The 24020-nt window shown below is 44.8% G+C and overlaps 1 protein-coding gene across 5 annotated transcripts in view; it reads left to right on the top strand.

Annotated features, from left to right (window-relative positions):
• The window catches only part of LOC139561854 (neuroligin-2-like), a 290221-nt gene extending 266833 nt beyond the window's left edge, over nucleotides 1-23388 (top strand). For 3 of the 5 annotated variants that reach the window (XM_071379172.1, XM_071379171.1, XM_071379174.1), the window contains 5 exons: nucleotides 6472-6672; nucleotides 10340-10605; nucleotides 10950-11103; nucleotides 12376-12742; nucleotides 17306-23388. In XM_071379172.1, coding sequence (XP_071235273.1) covers nucleotides 6472-6672; nucleotides 10340-10605; nucleotides 10950-11103; nucleotides 12376-12742; nucleotides 17306-18134 — 1817 coding nt within the window. In that variant the 3' untranslated portion in view covers nucleotides 18135-23388. The remainder of the gene's footprint in view (nucleotides 1-6471; nucleotides 6673-10339; nucleotides 10606-10949; nucleotides 11104-12375; nucleotides 12743-17305) is intronic. The other 2 variants (XM_071379175.1, XM_071379173.1) reach the window with 1 other exon arrangement.
• Nucleotides 23389-24020: the final 632 nt, after the last annotated feature.

Here is a 24020-nt window from a genome sequence, read left to right on the forward strand (position 1 = left end):
CATTTAATGTAACAAAAATGACATTAACTCATTTTCGACCAAATGAGCAGTTACTGCCTTTTTGTTTGGGAGGGCAGTACAGGTTATACCAGTACCAAATCAATGTGGAGCTATATACAGGGAATACCAGTACCAGATCAATGTGGAGCTATATACAGGGAATACCAGTACCAGATCAATGTGGAGCTATATACAGGGAGTACCAGTACCAGATCAATGTGGAGCTATATACAGGGAATACCAGTACCAGATCAATGTGGAGCTATATACAGGGAGTACCAGTACCAGATCAATGTGGAGCTATATACAGGGAGTACCAGTACCAGATCAATGTGGAGCTATATACAGGGAGTACCAGTACCAGATCAATGTGGAGCTATATACAGGGAGTACCAGTACCAGATCAATGTGGAGCTATATACAGGGAGTACCAGTACCAGATCAATGTGGAGCTATATACAGGGAGTACCAGTACAAGATCAATGTGGAGCTATATACAGGGAGTACCAGTACCAGATCAATGTGGAGCTATATACAGGGAGTACCAGTACCAGATCAATGTGGAGCTATATACAGGGAGTACCAGTACCAGATCAATGTGGAGCTATATACAGGGAGTACCAGTACCAGATCAATGTGAGGCTATATACAGGGAATACCAGTACCAGGTCAATGTGCAGAGGTATTTGAGGTAGATATGTACATGAATGCAGGCTAAAGTGACTAAGTCAAATAAAGAATAGAGTAGCAGGAGGCAGCATAGGATGAGTGTAAAACTGTGCGTGTATCGGTGTACGTGTGTTTGTGTGTGTTTGTGTTGTATCGGTGTACGTGTGTTTGTGTGTGTTTGTGTTGTATCGGTATACGTGTGTTTGTGTTGTATCAGTATACGTGTGTTTGTGGTGTATCGGTATACGTGTGTTTGTGTTGTATCGGTGTACGTGTGTGTGTGTTTGTGTTGTATCGGTATACGTGTGTTTGTGTGTGTGTGTTTGTGTTGTATCGGTATACGTGTGTTTGAGTTGTATCGGTATACGTGTGTTTGTGTTGTATCAGTATACGTGTGTTTGAGTTGTATCGGTATACGTGTGTTTGAGTTGTATCGGTATACGTGTGTTTGTGTTGTATCAGTATACGTGTGTTTGAGTTGTATCGGTATACGTGTGTTTGAGTTGTATCGGTATACGTGTGTTTGAGTTGTATCGGTATACGTGTGTTTGTGTTGTATCGGTATACGTGTGTTTGAGTTGTATCGGTATACGTGTGTTTGAGTTGTATCGGTATACGTGTGTTTGTGTTGTATCGGTATACGTGTGTTTGTGTTGTATCGGTATACGTGTGTTTGTGTTGTATCGGTATACGTGTGTTTGAGTTGTATCGGTATACGTGTGTTTGTGTTCTATCGGTATACGTGTGTTTGTGTTGTATCGGTATACGTGTGTTTGTGTTGTATCGGTATACGTGTGTTTGTGTTGTATCGGCATACGTGTGTTTGAGTTGTATCGGTATACGTGTGTTTGTGTTGTATCGGTATACGTGTGTTTGTGTTGTATCGGTATACGTGTGTTTGAGTTGTATCGGTATACGTGTGTTTGAGTTGTATCGGTATACGTGTGTTTGTGTTGTTTCGGTATACGTGTGTTTGAGTTGTATCGGTATACGTGTGTTTGTGTTGTATCGGTATACGTGTGTTTGTGTTGTATCGGTATACGTGTGTTTGAGTTGTATCGGTATACGTGTGTTTGTGTGTTTGTGTTTGAGTTGTATCGGTATACGTGTGTTTGTGTTGTATCGGTATACGTGTGTTTGTGTTGTATCGGTATACGTGTGTTTGTGTTGTATCGGTATACGTGTGTTTGAGTTGTATCGGTATACGTGTGTTTGAGTGTGTGTGTGTTTGTGTGCATACGCATATGACAGTGGAAGTTCCTCAGAGGAGGAAGGGGAGGACCATCCTCCTCAGCGAATTTCAGACAAATTTAAATAGTGAAACATTCAAAAAGTTATCCAATACTAAATATTATTCACGTCACCAAATAAGTGTTTAAAACACACTGTTTTGCAATTAAGGTCTACAGTAGCCTCAACAGGACTCTGTAGGGTAGCACCATGGTGTAGCCAGAGGACAGCTAGCTTCCGTCCTCCTCTGGATACATTGACTTCAATACAAAACCTAGGAGGCTCATGGTTCTCACCCCCTTCCATAGACTTACACAGTAGTTATGATGACTTCCGGAGAACGTCCTCCAGTCTATCAGAGCTATCCAACACTTGAACTCTTCCATGTCATGGTAAGCTTTTGGTTGAATTAATTTACTGCCACCGGACCTGCTGTTATAACTGCTAAACTGCTTGCTGTACACTGTACTGCATGATTGTAGCAGGTTTACTAACACGTTAGTTCTAGTAGCTATGTTGACTATGACGTTAGCTAATATGGTAATAACGATGTAGGCGGTGTGTAGCGGTTAGCAGTTATGGTATGAAGGTTTGGCTTGGAAAGATTTTTTGCCTGGTCACAGACAGCTGTTGTGTTGTGCACTGAAGTCCACAAGCGCTGGGAAAAGGTGATGACCTTTTTACAATGAGCAAAATGTTCATGCTGTTTGTATGTGGCTGCTATGAAAGTGAACAATGCGTGCGGGTGGACAGGGGTGTATTCATTCCACAGATTCTGTTTAAAAGGGTTTCTTAAACGGAAGAAAATGGAACGAAACGTAGATAAACATACCTGAATTTGTCCAATAGAAAATCTTGTTTGCAACTGTTGGACTAATAATTACGCCCTAGATCAGCTAGATGCAGGCAAGAGTGCAAGGCGGTATTAAATGTGTCACTGTCTGTCAACTTGATTTCTCACATTTTCTCTCGACCTGTATGCACCTATGTTGTAAACTTTAAATCGTAGGCTAGGTCGTAGCAACCTCATGATGGGTATAGGGAATATTCAAGTATCATATAGTAGCGTAAACCTATCGTTGTTACATTGAACTGGGTGAATGGAATTTGAATTACAGTCATTCAATATTCTGTAATAGAAATAAGGCCATGATCATAAAAAAATGTGTCCTCCCTAATCTTATACGACACCAACCACCACTGGCGTATGTAGTGAATGTGAATGTGTGGGTTTTGTGTGAATGTGTCAGTGTAGTACGTGTGAGTGTGTATATACACTGAGTGTACAAAACATTAGGAACACATGCTCTTTCCATTACAGACTGACCAGGTGATTCCAGGTGAAAGCTTTGATCCCTTATTGATGTCACCTGTTAAATCCACTTCAATCAGTGTAGATGAGGAGGGGAGGACACAGGCTAGGATTCTTTTTTTTCCATTTCCGCCTGACTGACGTGCCCAAAGTCAACTGCCTGTTCCTAAGGCCTTGAAGCTAGGATATGCATATTATTGGTACCATTGGAAAGAAAACACTCTGAAGTTTGTAGAAATGTTAAATAATGTAGGAGACTATAACATAATAGATATGGTAGGAGAAACTCCAAAGAAAAACCAACCAGATCTTTTCTTTTGAGAGAGCCCATGCTTTTCCAATGGAAAGTATAGGGAAATAATGAAATCTAGCTCCCAGTATGCAATTCCTATGGCTTCCACTGGGTGTCAGTAGTCTTTGTTCAATGTTTCAGGCTTGTTTCTTCCAAAACGAGTAAGAATAATGAGTTTTAGTACAAGGACATCTGCTTGGAAATTCATGTGTGTGCGCACCATGAAGACAATGCGCACCTGCTAATATCGCTTTCCTATTGAACATACTTCTTTCCGTATGAAATATTATAGTTTTATTACATTTTAGGGTATCTGAGGGTTGGATAGAAACTTATTTTGACTTGTTAAAACAAAGTTTAGGCGTAGGTTTTCGGATTCCTATCTTGGCATGTTGAACGAGTGGATTACTCAAATCGATGGTGCCAACTAAACAGACTTTTTGGATATAAAAAAGGATTTTATACAACAAAACAACACTACATGTTATAGCTGGGACCCTTTGGATGACAAATCAGAGGAAGATTTTCAAAAAGTAAGTGAATATTTAATGTCTATTTGTGAATTTATGAAACCTGTGCCGGTGGAATAAATATTTTGATGTGGGACGCCGTCCTCAAACAATCACATGGCATGCTTTTGCTGTAATGGCTACTGTAAATCGGACAGTGCAGTTAGATTAACAAGAATTTAAGCTTTCAACCGATATAAGACACTTGTATGTACCTAAATATTTAATATCCATAATTCTTCTGATTATTTATTTGAATTGCGCGCCTTCCAGTTTCACCGGAAGTTGTCCCTCTAGCTAGTACATGCCTAGCCTTAAGAAGTTTGAAAGAAGGATTATTAAGCCTTGAGACAATTGAGATGAGGATTGTGTGATTCAGAGGGTGAATGGGAAAAAACAAAAGATTTAAGTGCTTTTGAAGGAGGTATGGTGGTAGGTGCCAGGTGCACCTGCTACCATACTGCAACGCTGCTGGGTTTTTCACGCTCAACAGTTTCCCCTGTGTGTATCAGGAATTGTCCACCACCACCCAAAAAACATCCAGCCAACTTGACACAACTGTGGGAAACATTGGAGTCAACATGGGCAGCATCCCGATGTCCCGACGAATTTAGGATGTTCTGAGGGCAAAAAGGGTGCGCAACTTAATACTAGGACAGTGTTCTTAATGTTTTGCACAATCAGTGCATAGTCTTGTGGGTGTGCATCAAGACAGTGCCGATAGTCCAGATATATAGGCGTATCTTGTCATAAGCTCAACGTGACTGCAAAAGAGAGAGCTTGGAATGTCTGACTGAAATACGGGACAAATCAACTTTATTTTGTAAATTAGTGGTGTTTAAATTTGTTGATAAAATGCAGGATGTGCTTGTTTAGTTACGGGACAAAGGGCCAAAATGTGGGACTGTCCCGCACAATCCGGGACATGTGGTCACCCTAGTGTGTGTGTGTGTGTGTGTGTGAGTTTGTACACATTTGTGTGTGCGTGTGTGTGTTCTGTAGGTGTGTGTGTAAATATTGTGAGCAGTATCCAGTTTGATTATTCAGGGCCAGACAAACACAACTGTTCCTTTCACACACTCGGATACTACAGAGCTGGAAACACACACACACCACCCTATCGCAAACCTTAACCCATAACTTAAATAACTTAGGATTTTGGCAATGAAGCTCTTTATCTACTTCCCTAGAGTCAGATGAACTCGTGCAGTCTATGTAACTTGACGGTATAGCCCGATTGAAATTCAATGTCCCCGCATTTACTGAGACTGCATTCACGGGAAAAGCTCCATATGTTGGCTCAATCGGAAATGACCTTTACATTTCAATAGCTCTCTACCGCTGATCTTCTGCGATACAGAGTCAATGGAGCCCTAAGGAGGCGAGGGATGCATACCGGCGTGTGAGCACGCGCAGGCACGCACCCATCACTCTCACACACACAGTACATACACTAACACATAGCAAATGTGTGCATATGTTTTCTCCTTGGACGATGGGTACTAAGACAAGTGGCAGTGTGTGTCGGCACACAGAGGAGTGTATGTCTTCTGTCTTATTGTGTGTGTTAGAGAGAGGGCGACAACCCCAGCATATGTGTCTTTGTATGTGTGTGCTTGTGTATGTGTGTGCGCATGCGTGCATAGTGTGTGTGTGAGAGAGAGAGGCTTCTCTGTAGTGTCAGCTCTTTGATCAGCCTCCCCCTGCTCGAGAGCCAACCCCTGGTGTCTTGGAGGCAGATGAAACACACACATCCACAGATGAAACACTGTGCTTCTATCCTCCCTCCCTTCCTCCCTCTCTCTCTATCCGGGGCCACCTCACAGTCATAGAACACCTACTATCTATCTATCTTCTCTTCTCTTCCCCCCTTCCCTCTCTCCTCTTCTCCCTTAACAAGTGCTCCTTACCCAGTCTTTCATCTCTTGTTGAACCAGTTTATTTATTAACAGGCCTTGATGTTTTATTCTATATTGCCTTTATCAAAATATGTGAGAGGATAGGCAACTGTAGAATATGGGAGAGGAAGGCGACTGCAGAATGTGGGAGAGTACGGGCGACTGTAGAATGTGGGAGAGGACGGGCGACTGTAGAATGTGGGAGAGGACTGGCGACTGTAGAATGTGGGAGAGGACGGGCGACTAGAATGTGGGAGAGGACGGGCGACTGTAGAATGTGGGAGAGGGACGGGCGACTGTAGAATGTGGGAGAGGACGGGCGACTGTAGAATGTGGGAGAGGACGGGCGACTGTAGAATGTGGGAGAGGACGGGCGACTGTAGAATGTGGGAGAGGACGGGCGACTGTAGAATGTGGGAGAGGACGGGCGACTGTAGAATGTGGAGAACATTTGCCAAAGGAGCTGACACATTATTGTCAAAATAAACTCTCCATTAACGATGCATCTCTCTCTCTCCCTCGTCCTCCCCCCTCTGTCCCGCTCTCCTCACCTTTCTAAAGGTTTCCTGAGTACAGGGGACCAGTCAGCCAAGGGGAACTATGGTCTGTTGGACCAGATCCAGGCCCTGCGTTGGCTCAATGAGAACATCGGACATTTTGGCGGCGACCCCGAGCGCATCACCATCTTCGGCTCCGGCGCCGGCGCGTCCTGCGTCAACCTCCTCATCCTCTCGCACCACTCCGAGGGTAAGGGGCACACTGGTGGGTTACATTCATATTTGATTTGATTTACTTCTCAGTTCTTAGATGACTTACTCTTACCCAGTAGAACAAGGGTACATGGATATACTATCTGGTTACTCCCAAGGATGGATTCGTTCAAAGTGAGTTCAGAGTGACATCATCTTATTCCCCATAGAATACCAGAGCCAAAAGTAGTGCACTACATAGGGATTAGGGTGTCATTTGAGACAGATGATCAACATTTATATTGGGAGCAATGTGGTCCAATGACCTGTAGGGAAACCTTGACACACACACTCCTCTTCTTTGAGCATATTATACTGCCAGGTATACTCTGACCCCTCAGAGAGAGAGAGAGAGAGAGACTGTAGAAAGAGAGAGAGAGGGACTGGAGAGAGAGAGACTGGAGAGAGAGAGACTGTAGAAAGAGAGAGAGAGAGAGAGAGACTGTAGAAAGAGAGAGAGAAAGAGACTGGAGAGAGAGAGAGAGAGAGAGATGTTTTCTGTATGTATTTTTCTGTGTGTGTGTATATACATGAGACTGTGAGTAAACAACCAGTATAGTATGTGCATGTCCTCCTCTCCTACCCTAACCTACATGTCCTCTCCTCCTCTCCTACCCTAACATACATGTCTTCTCCTCTTCTCCTACCCTAACCTACATGTCTTCTCCTCTCCTACCCTAACCTACATGTCTTCTCCTCTCCTCTCCTACCCTAACCTACATGTCCTCTCCTCCCCTCCTACCCTAACCTACATGTCTTCTCCTCCTCTCCTACCCTAACCTACATGTCTTCTCCTCCTCTCCTACCCTAACCTACATGTCTTCTCCTCCTCTTCTACCCTAATCTACATGTCCTCTCCTCCTCTCTTACCCTAACCTACATGTCATCTCCTCCTCTTCTACCCTAACCTACATGTCTTCTCCTCCTCTCCTACCCTAACCTACATGTCCTCTCCTACCCTAACCTACATGTCTTCTCCTCCTCTCCTACCCTAACCTACATGTCCTCTCCTCCTCTCCTACCCTAACCTACATGTCCTCTCCTCCTCTCCTACCCTAACCTACATGCCCTCTCTTCCTCTACCCTAACCTACATGTCCTCTCCTACCCTAACCTACATTTTCTTCTCCTCTCCTACCCTAACCTACATGTCTTCTCCTCTCCTCTCCTACCCTAACCTACATGTCTTCTCCTCCTCTCCTACCCTAACCTACATGTCTTCTCCTCCTCTCCTACCCTAACCTACATGTCCTCTCCTCCTCTCCTACCCTAACATACATGTCTTCTCCTCCTCTCCTACCCTAACCTACATGTCTTCTCCTCCTCTCCTACCCTAACCTACATGTCCTCTCCTCCTACCCTAACCTACATGTCTTCTCCTCCTCTCCTACCCTAACCTACATGTCCTCTCCTACCCTAACCTACATGTCCTCTCCTCTCCTACCCTAACCTACATGTCCTCTCCTCTCCTACCCTAACCTACATGTCCTCTCCTCTCCTACCCTAACCTACATGTCCTCTTCTCTCCCTACCCTAACCTACATGTCCTCTCCTCTCCTACCCTAACATACATGTCCTCTCCTCTCCTATCCTAACCTACATGTCCTCTCCTCTCCTACCCTAACCTACATGTCCTCTCCTCCCCTCCTCTCCTAACCTACATGTCCTCTCCTCCCCTCCTCTCCTAACCTACATGTCCTCTCCTGTCCTAACCTACATGTCCTCTCCTGTCCTAACCTACATGTCCTCTCCTGTCCTAACCTACATGTTCTCTCCTCTCCTAACCTACATGTCCTCTCCTCCCCTCCTGTCCTAACCTACATGTCCTCTCCTGTCCTAACCTACATGTCCTCTCCTGTCCTAACCTACATGTTCTCTCCTCTCCTAACCTACATGTCCCCTCCTGTCCTCCTGTCCTAACCTACATGTCCTCTCCTGTCCTAACCTACATGTTCTCTCCTCTCCTCTCCTAACCTACATGTCCTCTCCTGTCCTAACCTACATGTCCTATCCTGTCCTAACCTACATGTTCTCTCCTCTCCTCTCCTAACCTACATGTCCTCTCCTCTCCTAACCTACATGTCCTCTCCTAACCTACATGTCCTCTCCTCTCCTAACCTACATGTCCTCGCCTGTCCTAACCTACAAGTCCTCTCCTCTCTTAACCTACATGTCCTCTCCTCCTCTCCTACCTTAACCTACATGTCCTCTCCTCCTCTCCTACCTTAACCTACATGTCCTCTCCTCCTCTCCTACCTTAACCTACATGTCCTCTTCTCTCTTAACCTACATGTCATCTCCTCTCCTAACCTACATGTCCTCTCCTCTCCTCCTCTCCTACCCTAACCTACATGTCCTCTCCTCTCCTACCCAAACTTACATGTCCTCTCCTCCTCTCTTGTCTCGTCTCATCATTGACTCGTCTCCTCTGCTGCCACTCACCCATACATTAAAACCAGTTCTCTCTGCTGTCAAACCCATCTTCATCTTAATCACCGTCCTCATCGTCATCTAACACCAGCCCTCCAGACTACAACTCTTCCACCTGTCACTCAAAGCTCCCGGGGTGCCAGGTAAGGAACACTCTCGCTCCCCACGGGGAACACCAGTCATGTCATCCCACCACTCAACAAATCAACTGTGGCATGATACATGTGTTTATGGAGGAGAGGTGGATGAGAGGCGAGGGAGAGAGGAGGGGGAGGGGGGATACACATCGTTATGATGAGAGTGGGAAAGGGAGGAGAGGGGAGAAGAGGGGGGAGGTAGCGGAAGGGAAGATGAACAGAGAGAGGGAAGGAGGAAAGAGAGAAACTGATAAGGATTTAGGATGAATTATAGATGAGTCACCTCTCTCCCCTTTCTCATACTTTCCCTCACTATCAATTCACACTAACTTCCTCACACACCTCTCTTCAACTCTCTCTCTCTCTCTCTCTCTCCCCTCCTCTTCTCTCTCTCCTCTGTGAGGAGTAATGCAGAAGGAGCAGGTCGGCTGAGCCACGCGCTCCCTAATAGTCTTCCCTGGGAAAGAGGCTCTGCTCTGCGTCACTGCTTAATTATTCACCAGGAATCTACAGGAGAGGAAAGGAGAGTGGAGGAAGAGAGCAATACGAAGGAGGAAGAGGGGGAGGAATGAGAGCTCCCCCCTGTAACGAGGCACCACAGTAGTTCGTTTTCACCGCAGGACAGACAGAGAGAGAGAAAGAAAAGAGAAATCTGTGGAAAAGAGGAAGGAAACGTATTTCTTTAATAAGAGGCAGACTGTGCAGTCCCCCATCGATTCCCCAGTCTGGGCTGAATCTCGTACAGTATCATCTCAACTATGGAGTTTAAAGCGCATGACTTTCTATCTGATTTGTTACAGTGACTAAAGACAGGAAAAATAGAGAAATCCGTGGAGGGAAAATGGAACAAACTTTCACAACCTAACTAAGTATTCTTTAGAAAATGAGCTTATCTTTTCTGGAAGGAAACCTTGGCTACCACTAATAATCGAACATGTACAGTACACTTTGGGCCGTATTCAATTTTCAGACAAAAAAAGGGATTATCCGCTCATCTTTTTTCTATGTGTAGGATCTTGTTTTGGCCTGCTCCTGATATTACATTGGACGTTCATAAAACCTCCTCCTTTCAGATTCACTTGTCTAACTTCTCCTTCCACTCTCTGTCCTCCAGGGTTGTTCCAGAGGGCCATAGCCCAGAGTGGCTCAGCCATCTCCAGCTGGTCGGTCAACTACCAGCCCCTCAAGTACACCAAGATCCTGGCCCGGAGGGTAGGCTGCAGCCACTCAGAGACGGCAGAATTGGTGGACTGCCTGAGGAAGAAGAACTTCAGGGAGCTGGTGGATCAGGACATCCAGCCGGCACGCTACCACATCGCCTTCGGACCCGTAGTGGACGGAGACGTGGTGCCGGACGACCCGGAGATACTCATGCAGCAGGTGGGATTGCTGGAGCAGGGGGTGGGTGTGGTGTTGGGGGTGGGGATGGGGGTTAGTGGGGGTATATTAGTCATGGCTCTTTGACTGCAGAGACGTATTCTATTGGTTCTGATGAAATCTCAGTGCCAGAGTTACCAAGAGTAACGTAAAAAGATTAAGGTTATGATAAGACATTACTATAATGGTTAAGTGTAATTTAAGACAGGTTTATATTTTATGCTTTTTGGTGTTAATAGTGCTTTTCAAGGAGCCCAAAGTGCTTAAAATGTTATGAAGCAGCAAAATCTCATGCACTTCTAATGTGTCTACGCACTTAACATGTCCTGCCCTCGTTTTGCCACAAGGGGGAGTTCCTGAACTATGACATCCTGATAGGAGTGAACCAGGGAGAGGGGCTGAAGTTTGTAGATGACAGTGAAGACAATGATGGGATCTCAGCTGCAGCGTTCGACTACACCATCTCTAACTTTGTGGACAATCTCTATGGATATCCTGAGGGTAATGGTCTCTATATCCCTACTAATTGTAAACTGTCATTGTCAAAACGTATTGATTCAATGATTGTAAAGATGGGGAGAGGTCTGTCCGTGATAAAGAGATGGTCTGCTTTTTTGACACCACACTCCACAAAGCAAGTGCTGCAAAGAAGGACCTAGAAAAAGCTCTGACACACACACTTACCCCACCAGACATGCCACCAGGGGTGTTTTCACACTTCCCAATTCCAGAAAAAAATCCAGAAAATTTACAGTATTATATAGAGCCATGATATCATGGAACTCCTCAAGTGAACAGCAAACCTGTTTTTTTTTAAAAAAGCAACACCTCGCGGCACAACGCCTCTCCCCTATTTGACCTAGATATTGAGTGTGTCTGCATTGATATGTAGGCTACGTGTGACGTTTTAAATGTATGTAGTTCTATCCTTGAGCTGTTCTTGTCTATACATTTTCTGTATTATGTAATGTTTCATGTTTTGTGTGGACGAGTAACTGCTGCTATCGCAACAGCTAATGGGGATCCTAATATAATACCAAAATACCAATACCAATTCATGTGCAGCTTTTTGTAAATTATTGAGTAAAGTAACAGTATAATAACGATGTAAGAATATAATAACAATAATAATAATATCATAACAATATAATACATAACCTCTAGAGAGGAATGATGTGTCTCAAATCCAACTTCTGTGGTTTACTATTTGGTAAAAACGTCTCTTTAACCTTCAAATCACTATCATGTGCATTTTTCTCTGACCCCTCCCTTTCCCTCTCTTTCTATACTATCTATCTCTATATCTCTTTCCCTCAATCTCTCCCTTTCTATACTCTCTATTTCTCTTTCCCTCACTCTCTCCCTTTCTATACTCTCTATCTCTATTTCTCTTTCCCTCACTCTCTCCCTTTCTATGCTCTCTATTTCTCTTTCCCTCACTCTCTCCCTTCTATACTCTCTATCTCTATTTCTCTTTCCCTCACTCTCTCCATTTCTATACTCTCTATCTCTTTTTCTCTTCCCCTCACTCTCTCCATTTCTATACTCTCTATCTCTTTTTCTCTTTTCCTCACTCTCTCCCAATCGCTCATCTTCTGGCTCCGTCTGTATCTCTCTTTCTCAACTTCCCTCTCTTGAACTTTCACTCTCTCTTGTGTCAAACCTCCCTCCCTCCCCTCTCCCCACTCTCCCTCTCCCTCTCATCCCACCGCCCTCCCTCCATCCTCCCTCTCCCTTTCCTACCTCCCCCCTCCTCCCTCTCCTCCCCTCTAGGTAAGGACATCCTGAGAGAGACCATTAAGTTCATGTACACTGACTGGGCCGACCGTGACAACGGAGACATGAGGAGAAAAACCCTCCTTGCCCTGTTCACGGACCACCAGTGGGTGGCGCCGGCGGTGGCCACGGCCAAACTGCACGCCGAGTTCCAATCTCCTGTTTACTTCTACACATTTTACCACCACTGTCAGACGGAGACGCGGCCAGAGTGGGCGGACGCAGCCCACGGGGATGAGATCCCCTACGTGTTCGGAGTGCCCATGATCGGAGCCACCGACCTGTTCCCCTGCAACTTCTCTAAGAATGATGTCATGCTCAGTGCTGTAGTCATGACGTACTGGACAAACTTTGCTAAGACGGGGTAGGTAGTGAACGGTAGAGGGTAGAAGGTGGAAAGAATGGGGCTTTGTTTGGTTTGCTCTCTCTGCTCTTGAGGACTATTACATTTCGGGCTCAATTCAAACCGTATCGCCAAAATTCAGCAATATAACGCGCTTGAAATTTAAAGGTAATTTCCGATTGAGCCAAACTGCAGCTAACCCATAAGAATCTAAGCCCTGTCTAAGCCAGGGGGGGTTCCACTAAGCTATATGGAATTGTTTTAAGAAGGTCATACCAAGGATTTTGATTTTTGAAGTATCCCAACAATTTTATGAAAAATAATTTTGGGCCTTACTGCTATTAGCCCATACAAACGCATTGAATAACAGATTCACTAAATGAAGCAACAGATAGTCCCCAAAACAACATCTAAAGGAAGTGTGTTCTGAAGCGTCTGTCCTACATCTGAGCGATATAAGAAAGATCAGGAAACATTTGTTATTTGTTTTTACATGTGTTTAACATGCGCGAACCACTGCTTTTAATCAGAGCAAGGTGACCGGAAACATGACCGAATACAAACAGTGTAGCTATTCCCTCCGCGAGGCAATCAAGCAAGCTAAGCGTCATCAGTACAGAGACAAAGTAGAGTCGCAATTCAACGGCTCAGACACGAGAGGTATGTGGCAGGGTCTACAGTCAATCACGGACTATAAAAGGACAACCAGCCCCGTCGTGGACCAGGATGTCTTGCTTCCAGACAGACTAAACAATTTCTTTGCTCGCTTTGAGGACAATACAGTGCCACTGAAACGGCCCGCTACCAAAACCTGCGGGCTCTCCTTCACTGTAGCCAACGTGAGCAAAACATTTAAACGTGTCAACTCTCGCAAGGCTGCAGGCCCAGACGGCATCCCCAGCCGCGTCCTCAGAGCATGCGCAGACCTGCTGGCTGGTGTGTTTACGGACACATTCAATCAATCCTTATCCCAGTCTGCTGTCCCCACATGCCTCAAGAGGGCCACCATTGTTCCTGTTCCCAAGAAAGCTAAGGTAACTGAGCTAAATGACTACCGCCCCGTAGCACTCACTTCCGTCATCATGAAGTGCTTTGAGAGACTAGTCAAGGATCATATCACCTCCACCCTACCTAACACCCTAGACCCACTCCAATTTGCTTACCGCCCCAATAGGTCCACAGACGACGCAATCGCAATCACACTGCACACTGCACACTGCCCTAACCCATCTGGACAAGAGGAATACCTATGTGAGAATGCTGTTCATCAACTACAGCTCAGCATTTAACACCATAGTACCCTCCAAACTCGTCATCAAGCTCGAGACCCTGGGTCTCGACCCCTCCCTGTGCAACTGGGTCCTGGACTTCCTGAAGGGCCGCCCCCAGGTGGTGAGGGTAGGTAACAACATCTCCACCCCGCTGATCCTCAACACTGGGGCCCCACAAGGGTGCGTTCTCAGCCCTCTCCTGTACTCCCTGTTCACCCACGACTGCGTGGCCATGCACGCCTCCAACTCAATCATCAAGTTTGCAGACGACACTACAATGGTAGGCTTGAGGGCCCTCGGAGTGTGGTGTCAGGAAAATAACCTCACACTCAATGTCAATGTCAACAAAACAAAGGAGATGATCGTGGACTTCAGGAAACAGCAGAGGGAGCACCCCCCCATCCACATCAACGGGACAGTAGTGGAATGTTTTAAGTTCCTCGGCGTACACATCACGGACAAACTGAAATGGTCCAACCACACAGACAGTGTGGTGAAGAAGGCCTGGAGGCTGAAGAAATTCGGCTTCAGCAATTCGGCTTGTCACCAAAAACACTCACCGACTTTTACAGATGCACAATCGAGAGCATCCTGTCGGGCTGTAGCACCGCCTGGTACGGCAACTGCTCCGCCCATAACCGTAAGGCTCTCCAGAGGGTAGTGACCTGCCCTCCAGGTCACCTACACCACCCGATGTCACAGGAAGGCCAAAAAGATCATCAAGGACAACAACCACCCGAGCCTGTTCACCCCGCTATCATCCAGAAGGCGAGGTCAGTACAGGTGCATCAAAGCAGGGACCGAGAGACTGAAAAACAGCTTCTATCTCAAGGCCATCAGACTGTTAAACAGCCATCACTAACATTGAGTGGCTGCTGCCAACATACTGACTCAACTCCAGCCACTTTAATAATGGAAAAATTGATGTAATAAATGTATCGCTAGCCACTTTAAACAATGCCACTTTATATAATGTTTACATAACCTACATTACTCATCTCATATGTATATACTGTACTCTATACCATCTACTGCATCTTGCCATCTTGATGTAATGGATCACTAGCCACTTTAAACAATGCCACTTTTATATGTTTACATACCCTACATTACTCATCTCATATGTATATACTATACTCTTTACCATCTACTGCATCTTGCCATCTTTATGTAATGTATCACTAGCCACTTTAAACAATGCCACTTTTATATGTTTACATACCCTACATTACTCATCTCATATGTATATACTATACTCTTTACCATCTACTGCATCTTGCCTATGCCGTTCTATACCATCACTCATTCATATTTCTTTATGTACATATTCTTATTCATTGCTTTACACTTGTGTGTATAAGGTAATTGTTGTGAAATTGTTAGGTTAGATTACTCGTTGGATATTACTGCATTGTCGGAACTAGAAGCACAAGCATTTCGCTATACTCGCATTAACATCTGCTAACCATGTGTATGTGACAAGCAAAGTTTGATTTGATTTATTTTTGGCACTAAACAGTCTCCATATATACTTCCATTAAAAAAATTCAACTGGTGCCGGGGGACCTTCAGACGAGTCTTGTGAGGCTTGTGGGCGTCCGTCCGAGAGTAAACGCTACACTACAGATGATTTTGTGAGAAGACCGATTTCCGCGATGTCTCATGGTCTGACACCGCTCTAGCTCTGACACCTTCCACCGCAGATGCGAAAGTGCAACATAGCCGTATGAGGTGGATTGAGACGCATCCAATTTATGGGGACGTGGACATCAACCTTAAGGGGTGAATGCAGTCTACGCTTAGGCAGGAATTTTGCCTTTAAATGTAAATTGCGCTATACCACTGAACTTCAGCGATACGGATTGAATCGAGGCCTAAGTCTATGATTTCCAGCCATAACAAGTGTATCATACTATATGCAGGGGTGAAAGGAAGCTGGTATTGTCTGGTACGAAGTACCAGAAAAATAAATAGTGGGGGTACCCATACCCGGTTAAACATGAGACTATCACAATAATTAAAACAAAAATGCCATGAAAACTGTAGGCTATTAAACTATTATTTATCATTACCGCATGTCAGTCGCATGAATAATGTGCGAATGGACTTGAAAACGTGTGGAATACGCTCCCCACGGGGGTGGCAGCATCATGTTGTGGGGGTGCTTTGCTGCAGGAGGGACTGGTGCACTTCACAAAATAGATGTCATCATGAGGTAGGAAAAGTATGTGGATATATTGAAGCAACATCTCAAGACATCAGTCAGGAAGTTAAAGCTTGGTCGCAAATGGGTCTTCCAAATGGACAATGACCCCAAGCATACTTCCAAAGTTGTGGCAAAATGACTTAAGGACAACAAAGTCAAGGTATTGGAGTGGCCATCACGAAGCCCAGACCTCAATCCTATGGAAAATGTATGTGCAGAACTGAAAAAGTGTGTGCGAGCAAGGAGGCCTACAAATCTGACTCAGTTACAACAGCTCTGTCGGGAGGAATGGGCCAAAATTCACCCAACTTATTGTGGAAGGCTCCCTGAAACATTTGACCCAAGTTAAACAATTTAAAGGCAATGCTACCAAATACTAATTGAGTGTATGTAAACTTCTGACCCACTGGGAATGTGATGAAAGAAATAAAAGCGGACATAAATCATTCTCTCTACTATTATTCTGACATTTCACATTCTTAAAATAAAGTGGTGTGTCACGATTGTTGTACGAACTGGAAATATACTCAGACCAACGTGCAGCGTGATTTGGGTTCCACATGTTTAATAAAGGAAACTCACAAAACAGCAAACGAAACGTGAAGTCATGGATTGCTCACAGGCAACTACACACAAACAAAATCCCACAAAACCCAGTGGGGAAATGGCTGCCTAAATATGATCCCCAATCAGAGACAACAATAAACAGCTGGCCAACATAGAAATAATTAACCTAGATAGGAACACCACCCCTAGTCACACCCCGACCTAACCAAAATAGAGAATAACAAGGCTCTCTATGGTCAGGGCGTGACATGGTGATCTTAACTGACCTAAGACAGGGAATTTTTACTAGGATTAAATGTCAGGAATTGTGAAAAACTGAGTTTAAATATATTTGGCTAAGGTGTATGTAAACTTCCGACTTCAACTGTATGTAAGAAGCTATAAAATGTATTGCGATTTTTTAGGTAATTTTTTTTCATGTTTTAATGTCAAATTCAAGAGGTTGTTTAACAGTGAAATATACTATATAGTGTCTGTGTGTAATAACTTTGGAATACCTTTGATTGAAATAATTTAAATTTCTATTAATTTCTCCTCCAGGGACCCCAACCTGCCGGTGCCTCAGGACACCAAGTTCATCCACACCAAGCCCAACCGCTTTGAGGAGGTCATCTGGACCAAGTTCAACTCCAAGGACAAGCAGTACCTCCACATTGGTCTGAAGCCCCGCGTCAGGGACAACTACCGAGCCAACAAGGTGGCCTTCTGGCTGGAGCTGGTCCCTCACCTACATTCCCTCCATGACGAATTCCCCCCCACCACCAGGCTACCTCCAGGCAGCACCCGCCCCCCCGGGGTCCCCTGGAAGCCCAAACCCCGCACCACAGGCCACCCCTACCCCACATTCCCTGACCCCGTGGAGCCCTACGGATCAGAGCGGCCCAGACTGGACCTCTTCCCCGGTGACACACGGGATTATTCCACAGAGCTGTCGGTGACAGTGGCGGTGGGGGCGTCGCTACTCTTCCTCAACATCCTGGCATTCGCCGCGCTCTACTACAAGCGGGACAAGCGGCAGGAGATGCGGCGCCACCGGCTCTCCCCGCAGCGCCACGGCGGGCCCGCCAACGACCTGGCGCACAGCCAGGAGGAAGAGATCATGTCCCTGCAGATGAAGCACTCGGAGCACGACCCGCACCACGACATGGAGCCCCTCCGTCCCCACGACATCATGCGGCCCGCCTGCCCGCCCGACTACACTCTGGCCCTGCGGAGGGCCCCGGACGACGTGCCCCTCATGACCCCCAACACCATCACCATGATCCCCAGCACCATCACCGGCATGCAGCCCCTCCACCCCTTCAATACCTTCCCCAGCACCGGCCACAACAACACCCTGCCCCACCCCCACTCCACCACACGCGTATAGTAAAGCTAGAGCTCCCCCTGGGGGACCGGTGGACCAACTACTACGCGCTCGGGCTCCCTCTCTATGGATATCTCTCTCTCTCTTACTCTCTGTTTCTCCAACCGTCAGCCTGCTGCCCTGATGCTGTGTACTTCCTATAGTGCCACCTGTTGAGGTTAAGTGGAAGTGCAGCTGAACTGCAGGGGCAGCAGATGTTAAGGGGGGACATTGAGACATTTAGAAACTATTTTGATGGGGTCTCGTATTCTCTGACTGACAGCCCCCAGACCTTCCCAGAGGACAATCCTCTTACTGTGCTTTTCATTTTGTTGTTTTTTCATCCCCCTTTTTATCCGTTTCTGTGCTGTAATAGGGTTGGAGATTGTTTTTGGGGGTGTTGGGTAAAGTGACCTCTGATATATTGGAAAACTTCTATCTCTCTACTCATGTCATCTGCTTACTTGATATAGTGTTTTCTCTTTTCTACATCCATCTCTTTCCCTCTGTAGTTCTAAACCCCCCTCAAATGAACCCCTCAGCCCACCCTTAGGAATTGTTGGAAGTCTTTTTCATACAAGGCGTACAGTACATACAGTTAGCATCTATCATGAAAATATTGATATTCTGATATCGTCTTTCTACCAGCATTCTTGGTGCCAAGTACTGTGTTGTTTTCCCATAGGAGGGAACTGAGAGAGAATCAAGAGTGTGGAGATGTATCAAGATAGCCTACTGACTGTGTTCATGAAAAGTGCCAATTTGGCCTATCTTGTGTGCTTTTTTCTTTGATTGTTTGATTGTTGCTTTCAGTTCTTATTTTTTTTGTGGAAAGAATTTTAAGTATATAGATATATAGTTATATATAAATGTGTACAAAGAAGAAGATATATAAATGGTTTTCTCAGTGGGGATCTATGCATGAATTATTTTTTTAAATGATGATGGGGAAAGGACACTGGATAGTCAATGTTTCCACACGTCTCCTGTTTTAAACCATTTCTATCTCTATTTCATATGCTTCTTCTTCCTATTTTATTCTTCAAAAACAAAAAATGGAGGCAATTAAAAAAAACTGCACGGATGCTTCTTTGATTTGCACAATTATCCTTTACAACAAGAAATACGTGACTGGAACATGAATAAAATACTGATCATACACCTTGAATATACAACACATTGTGTATCATCACCATCTCCCATGTTCATTGCTCACTGTCTACTATTGCACTATAGACCACATGCTACCCCAACCAAATCAACTACCCCAGTAAATCAAACCAACCTTTATTCTTACAACACATTTCATACAAAGCAAGTGCAAACCAATGCGACCACATATCAGTCACACAGAGACCCCTCTCTCCCTGCTCTGCTATCATCAGGCCAGGGCCCCTGAGGGCCCCTCTTATGTAATGTGAGATATTGGTGCCACTCTAGCAGCTCTGTCTTTGTCTCGTAATAACCAAGCCATCCACTGAGCCCTGGGCCCCTGTCTCTCTGTGAGTCATTATGGCAGGCATGGAAGTCATAATCTTCCACTGAAATGGCATCCTATTCCCTATTGCACTACTTCTGGCCAGTCAAGCAAAAAGTAGTGCAATATAGGCATTAGGGTGTTGTTTTGGACACATTTCTAGAGGTATTGGTGTCCATTATGCTCTGGTCAAAAGAAGTGTACTATGTAGGGGATAGGGTGCCCTAGAGGTATTGGTGTCCATTATGCTCTGGTCAAAAGAAGTGTGCTATGTAGGGGATAGGGTGCTGCAGGTAGAGATATTGAAGGTACATACAGTACTCAAGTCTTGGAGGCTCATAGAATGTTACTTTCCTAATTCTGTTAGTAGGAAGGAGAGAAAAGGACGGGCAGTTCTCACTCTCCCTCCTTCTTTCACACATTCTGTCCTATCTTCGCCTCTATTTCCAGCACATGCATATTCTGTTTGATGAGTGTGTGTGCGTGCGTGGGTGTGTGTGTGTGTACGTACATGTCAGCACAGCTTCACCGGGGCATGGGTAATTAGAGTGCATGGAGAATGATGGAGGGAGACAGAGGGAGAGAGGATGAGAGAGAGACAGACACCTCAACTCAGAGGCTCATCCCCATGATGTGAACCCGCACTCCAGAATAACATTTCTCCAACTGCTTACACACTACACACACACACACTCCTCCATTCTTCATCCCTTTCTCCTTTCCTCCACCAGTAAACACCAACATTTAACTAACTAGGCGTAATAGCTACATGAATGTGATGAGTTGAGTAGAACTCATAACTTTGCTGTGTACAGTCATTCAACCCTGCATCTTCTGACCCTTAATCCCTGACCCCTCACCCTGCTGACTCTGTTGCTCCCACAACCCCTTAGCTCTACTGCTGTATATGTAACTCTAAGCACACTGAGCAAGACTGGGGGTCTGTCAGCCAGGCCATGGTCTGTGATAACAAAGCTGGGAGAGGACCTTAGACCAAGAGGCAACAAAGTGATCAGTTGTTGCTGGGTTTTAGTTTTCTTTCTTTTTTTAACAGGGAAAAACACATAAAAGTCAAGGGAAAGTTTATTGATAACACCCCCGACTGTAATGCTCGAATATGGCCAGTAGAGGGGGCTGACGGGTTAATATGATTAATCCCACTGAACAGAACTGTAGAGCTGTGAGTGTGAACCCACAGTGCACTGTATCCTCTATGGGAAACCGTTAGCGACGATGTTGTGTCTATGCTTGTGTTTAGCTTCAGACTTTTCTTTGGTTTCTATTTCATTAATACTTGAGGATTGTGGAAGTTGAGGGGAGAATGTGAGAGAACACAGTGGTAGAGTCCGACTGTGTTAGCCTACTGAGAGAGACAGTGTGTGGTGGGGAAATGGGGGAATGATTAGCTGCACAATATACTGTAACATAGACTGGACTGGGGTTGTGGTCAGTGGGAGCTAGAGAAGGACTCAATACAAGCTGTGTTCTTGGACTAGAAGAAGAAACCTGGGAGAGATACTCAAAGCATCCAAGTCATCATCACAACCTTAAACAAAGGGGAAAGGTTGTGAGATGTGATTGGTCAACTGGGACAGTGGACAGACTTATTTCATCGATGGGAGTGATCAGAGTCTGTCCTATGAAGAGTCGTTGTGCCATTAGATCCTAGTGAACTATTTTATACTTATTCATGTGAATAGGAGGGCCATGGGATGTCGCAGAGGAAACTACTACTAGTACATATACAACTAAACAGAACTTCAACCAATAGAAGAGCGACAGAAGCTGTTTCCATTTTTCTGTTCTTTTCCTTGACTATTTTATAGGTTTACACACTAGAGGGCGCCATGGTGACACACAATCACCATAACAACGTATCTGTCAGCCTCTGAACATTCGGAATGTGGAGGAATACATTGTTGCGTGACACAGAGACACGTCAAAAAAAGAGGAGCAAAACTGTACATTTTTAAGTGTAAGAACAAACAAACAGGCAGAAATATTTGTAAATATTACGTTTCTTGTTTGTTTTTTCGAGTGAATGAAATGACTTTGTGACAACAACAGAGACAACAGGTGCAAGTTGATTAGGGGCCACCAGCTAGTATTGTACCTTCACTGTACACCATTTGAATATATTCGCTGCTGTACTCTTTCGAAGGATTCAGGAAAGTCAGATTCTACTTCTATTAGCCCTGTGTTGTCAGTGCAGAATGTAACAATGTTGTGCAGAAGTGGGTAGACGATGGACATTCAGAACTAAGTCATAGAGTTGTCTATGTAGCATCTTGACCTGTGAAAGCACTAAGCAAACACTGTAGCAGGGATACTGACCCATTCTTACTCTGTGCTGTGGTTTATATGGTCTCTCTCCCACATTCAAATGGGACATGCATAACTGCAGGCCTTTATTAGCTGTCTACCACACCAGCATATCTGTATGATGATGCAGGATACCTTAAAGGCGGAATCTGTCATTCCCACTTTCCCCTATGGCAACTACAATACAGGGACACTTTTACCGGAAATTAAAGTAACAGTGCACCTTTAAAAACAACCTTGTGGCTTCTGGAGTCTGGATATTCACTCCCTGTTGCCTTTCGTATTGTAGCGTACCCCCAAAACCACAGGGGGATAGAGAAATGAGGGCTTTATGTAACCTAAGATGCCTCTGATCTAGCCTAGTCCCAGATCTGGTTTTGCCCTCTTACCAACTCCTACGGTCATTGTCACGACTAGGAGTTGACTAGACAGCACAAACAGATCTGGGACCAGGCTACATCTTATCCTCATCGGAAATCACATACTGCGGGTGGGTCACATGTCCCCCTGAATACACTGCGTTATATACAATGTGTGTAGGTGTCCTGTTCATGTAGGTTGTGCTACATGACCTCATCATAAGCTATTGGTACAGCTACACTTGCCTTCCAGGTGGAGAGGTGTGGTGGGAATGAGTTGCTTTGACCACTGCACGCCTAGTGGCCAGACGGTTGAACTACATTACAAGACATGCATAGGTATGGACCTGGAAGTGAGTGTAGAAGTGTGTTAGGATAGCTAATGTGGTGTGTATGCGTTAGGTGTGTACTCCATTTTGTTGTAGCCTTGGTTTGGACTGACACAGAGGGAGCAGATATCTAGTGTTATTTTAAGATGACTTTGAAACAATTGAACCGACCCCCAAAAAAATCCATATTGGATTTTAATGTATTATTCCTCGCGCTCAGACCACGAAGAAAGTCATTATTTTTGGTCAAAAAACTATTTTGTTGACAGTGTGTTGATTTTCAATGATAAATCAGTTGTTGAAGGATTATAAAGCAGTTGTCATAGTTTTATAGATTTGAGGGGAGCGGTGCTCTGTTGAAAAACACCGGAAATAAAAGGGGCAGTACGTAACAATGTTTCATGTAGGTGGACTTCCTGCCTTGCTTGTGACTACGTGTCATGGTTGACCTTCAAAACAGAGAAAGGTTTGTATATGTTGTGGTCTATGTACCTGAGAGTCCAGGTGAACTGAAGCACATGACCAATAACCCTGGGAAACATTCGGAGTTGGGTGTCAGTTCGGCCTGCATAGCAACATTTGCACCTGTTGTCTTCTTTTTAATTTCTTTATTGAATTAAGAAACCCAAGACTTGAGATGAAGAAAACATGTTAAAAATTAATTTAAAAAAAGAGCATTATTAAACAGGTAAAATAAAACTATATAAATAAGGTGATGATATTTCTGTTTAGTTATGACACACTGTATGCTGTGATTCTGATGCGGGGCACATAAAGACGTTCATAGCCAGGCTGTCGAGTACGTCTCTTCATTTACCTAATGCACCCCCTCAACTTCATTCAGAAGACTGCTTCTTCCATTAAAGCTCCACAAAAGCAAAAATTATTTTTTTTCCAGCTGAAAGACGATCCCCGGAGTTTACCCATGATGTTGCACAATGATTTAAGCCAATAAGCCATTGTTTTAGTCAAAGTATGATATGGGCTTGAAGTGGGAAATCCGAAGTGGGAAAGTGTTTCCCCTTTGAGATGACGTTCTAATACTTTTCAGACTACGTTTCTTTTCAGGGCTTGTTTTAATTTGCATATTACCACCCACCAGCATGGCATTTCTTTATTTTGTTTACCCCCTAGGCCTACTGTATATAGTAGTAACCTCAAGGGGTGGGTGAGGCAAAGAGCACAAATCTGTAGGAAGTGTTTGGAGCTGTTCAAAATAGGATATCATTGGGTCCCAGGTGGAATAAAATGAGTTGGTTGACCCTCGAATGGTATACTTAATTTTATTCCAATTTTAGGAACAGCATCAGATCTTTGAGCCAAAGAAAGGTTAAGGGAAGATTGATAGATTTCCAATCCAATAAAATCCTTCTGCGGGCCAACAGGGAGGCAAAGACAATGACATCTAGCTGTCTATTGGTCA

This window comes from Salvelinus alpinus, chromosome 31, assembly GCF_045679555.1.
Source record: "Salvelinus alpinus chromosome 31, SLU_Salpinus.1, whole genome shotgun sequence".
Lineage (NCBI taxonomy): Eukaryota > Metazoa > Chordata > Actinopteri > Salmoniformes > Salmonidae > Salvelinus > Salvelinus alpinus.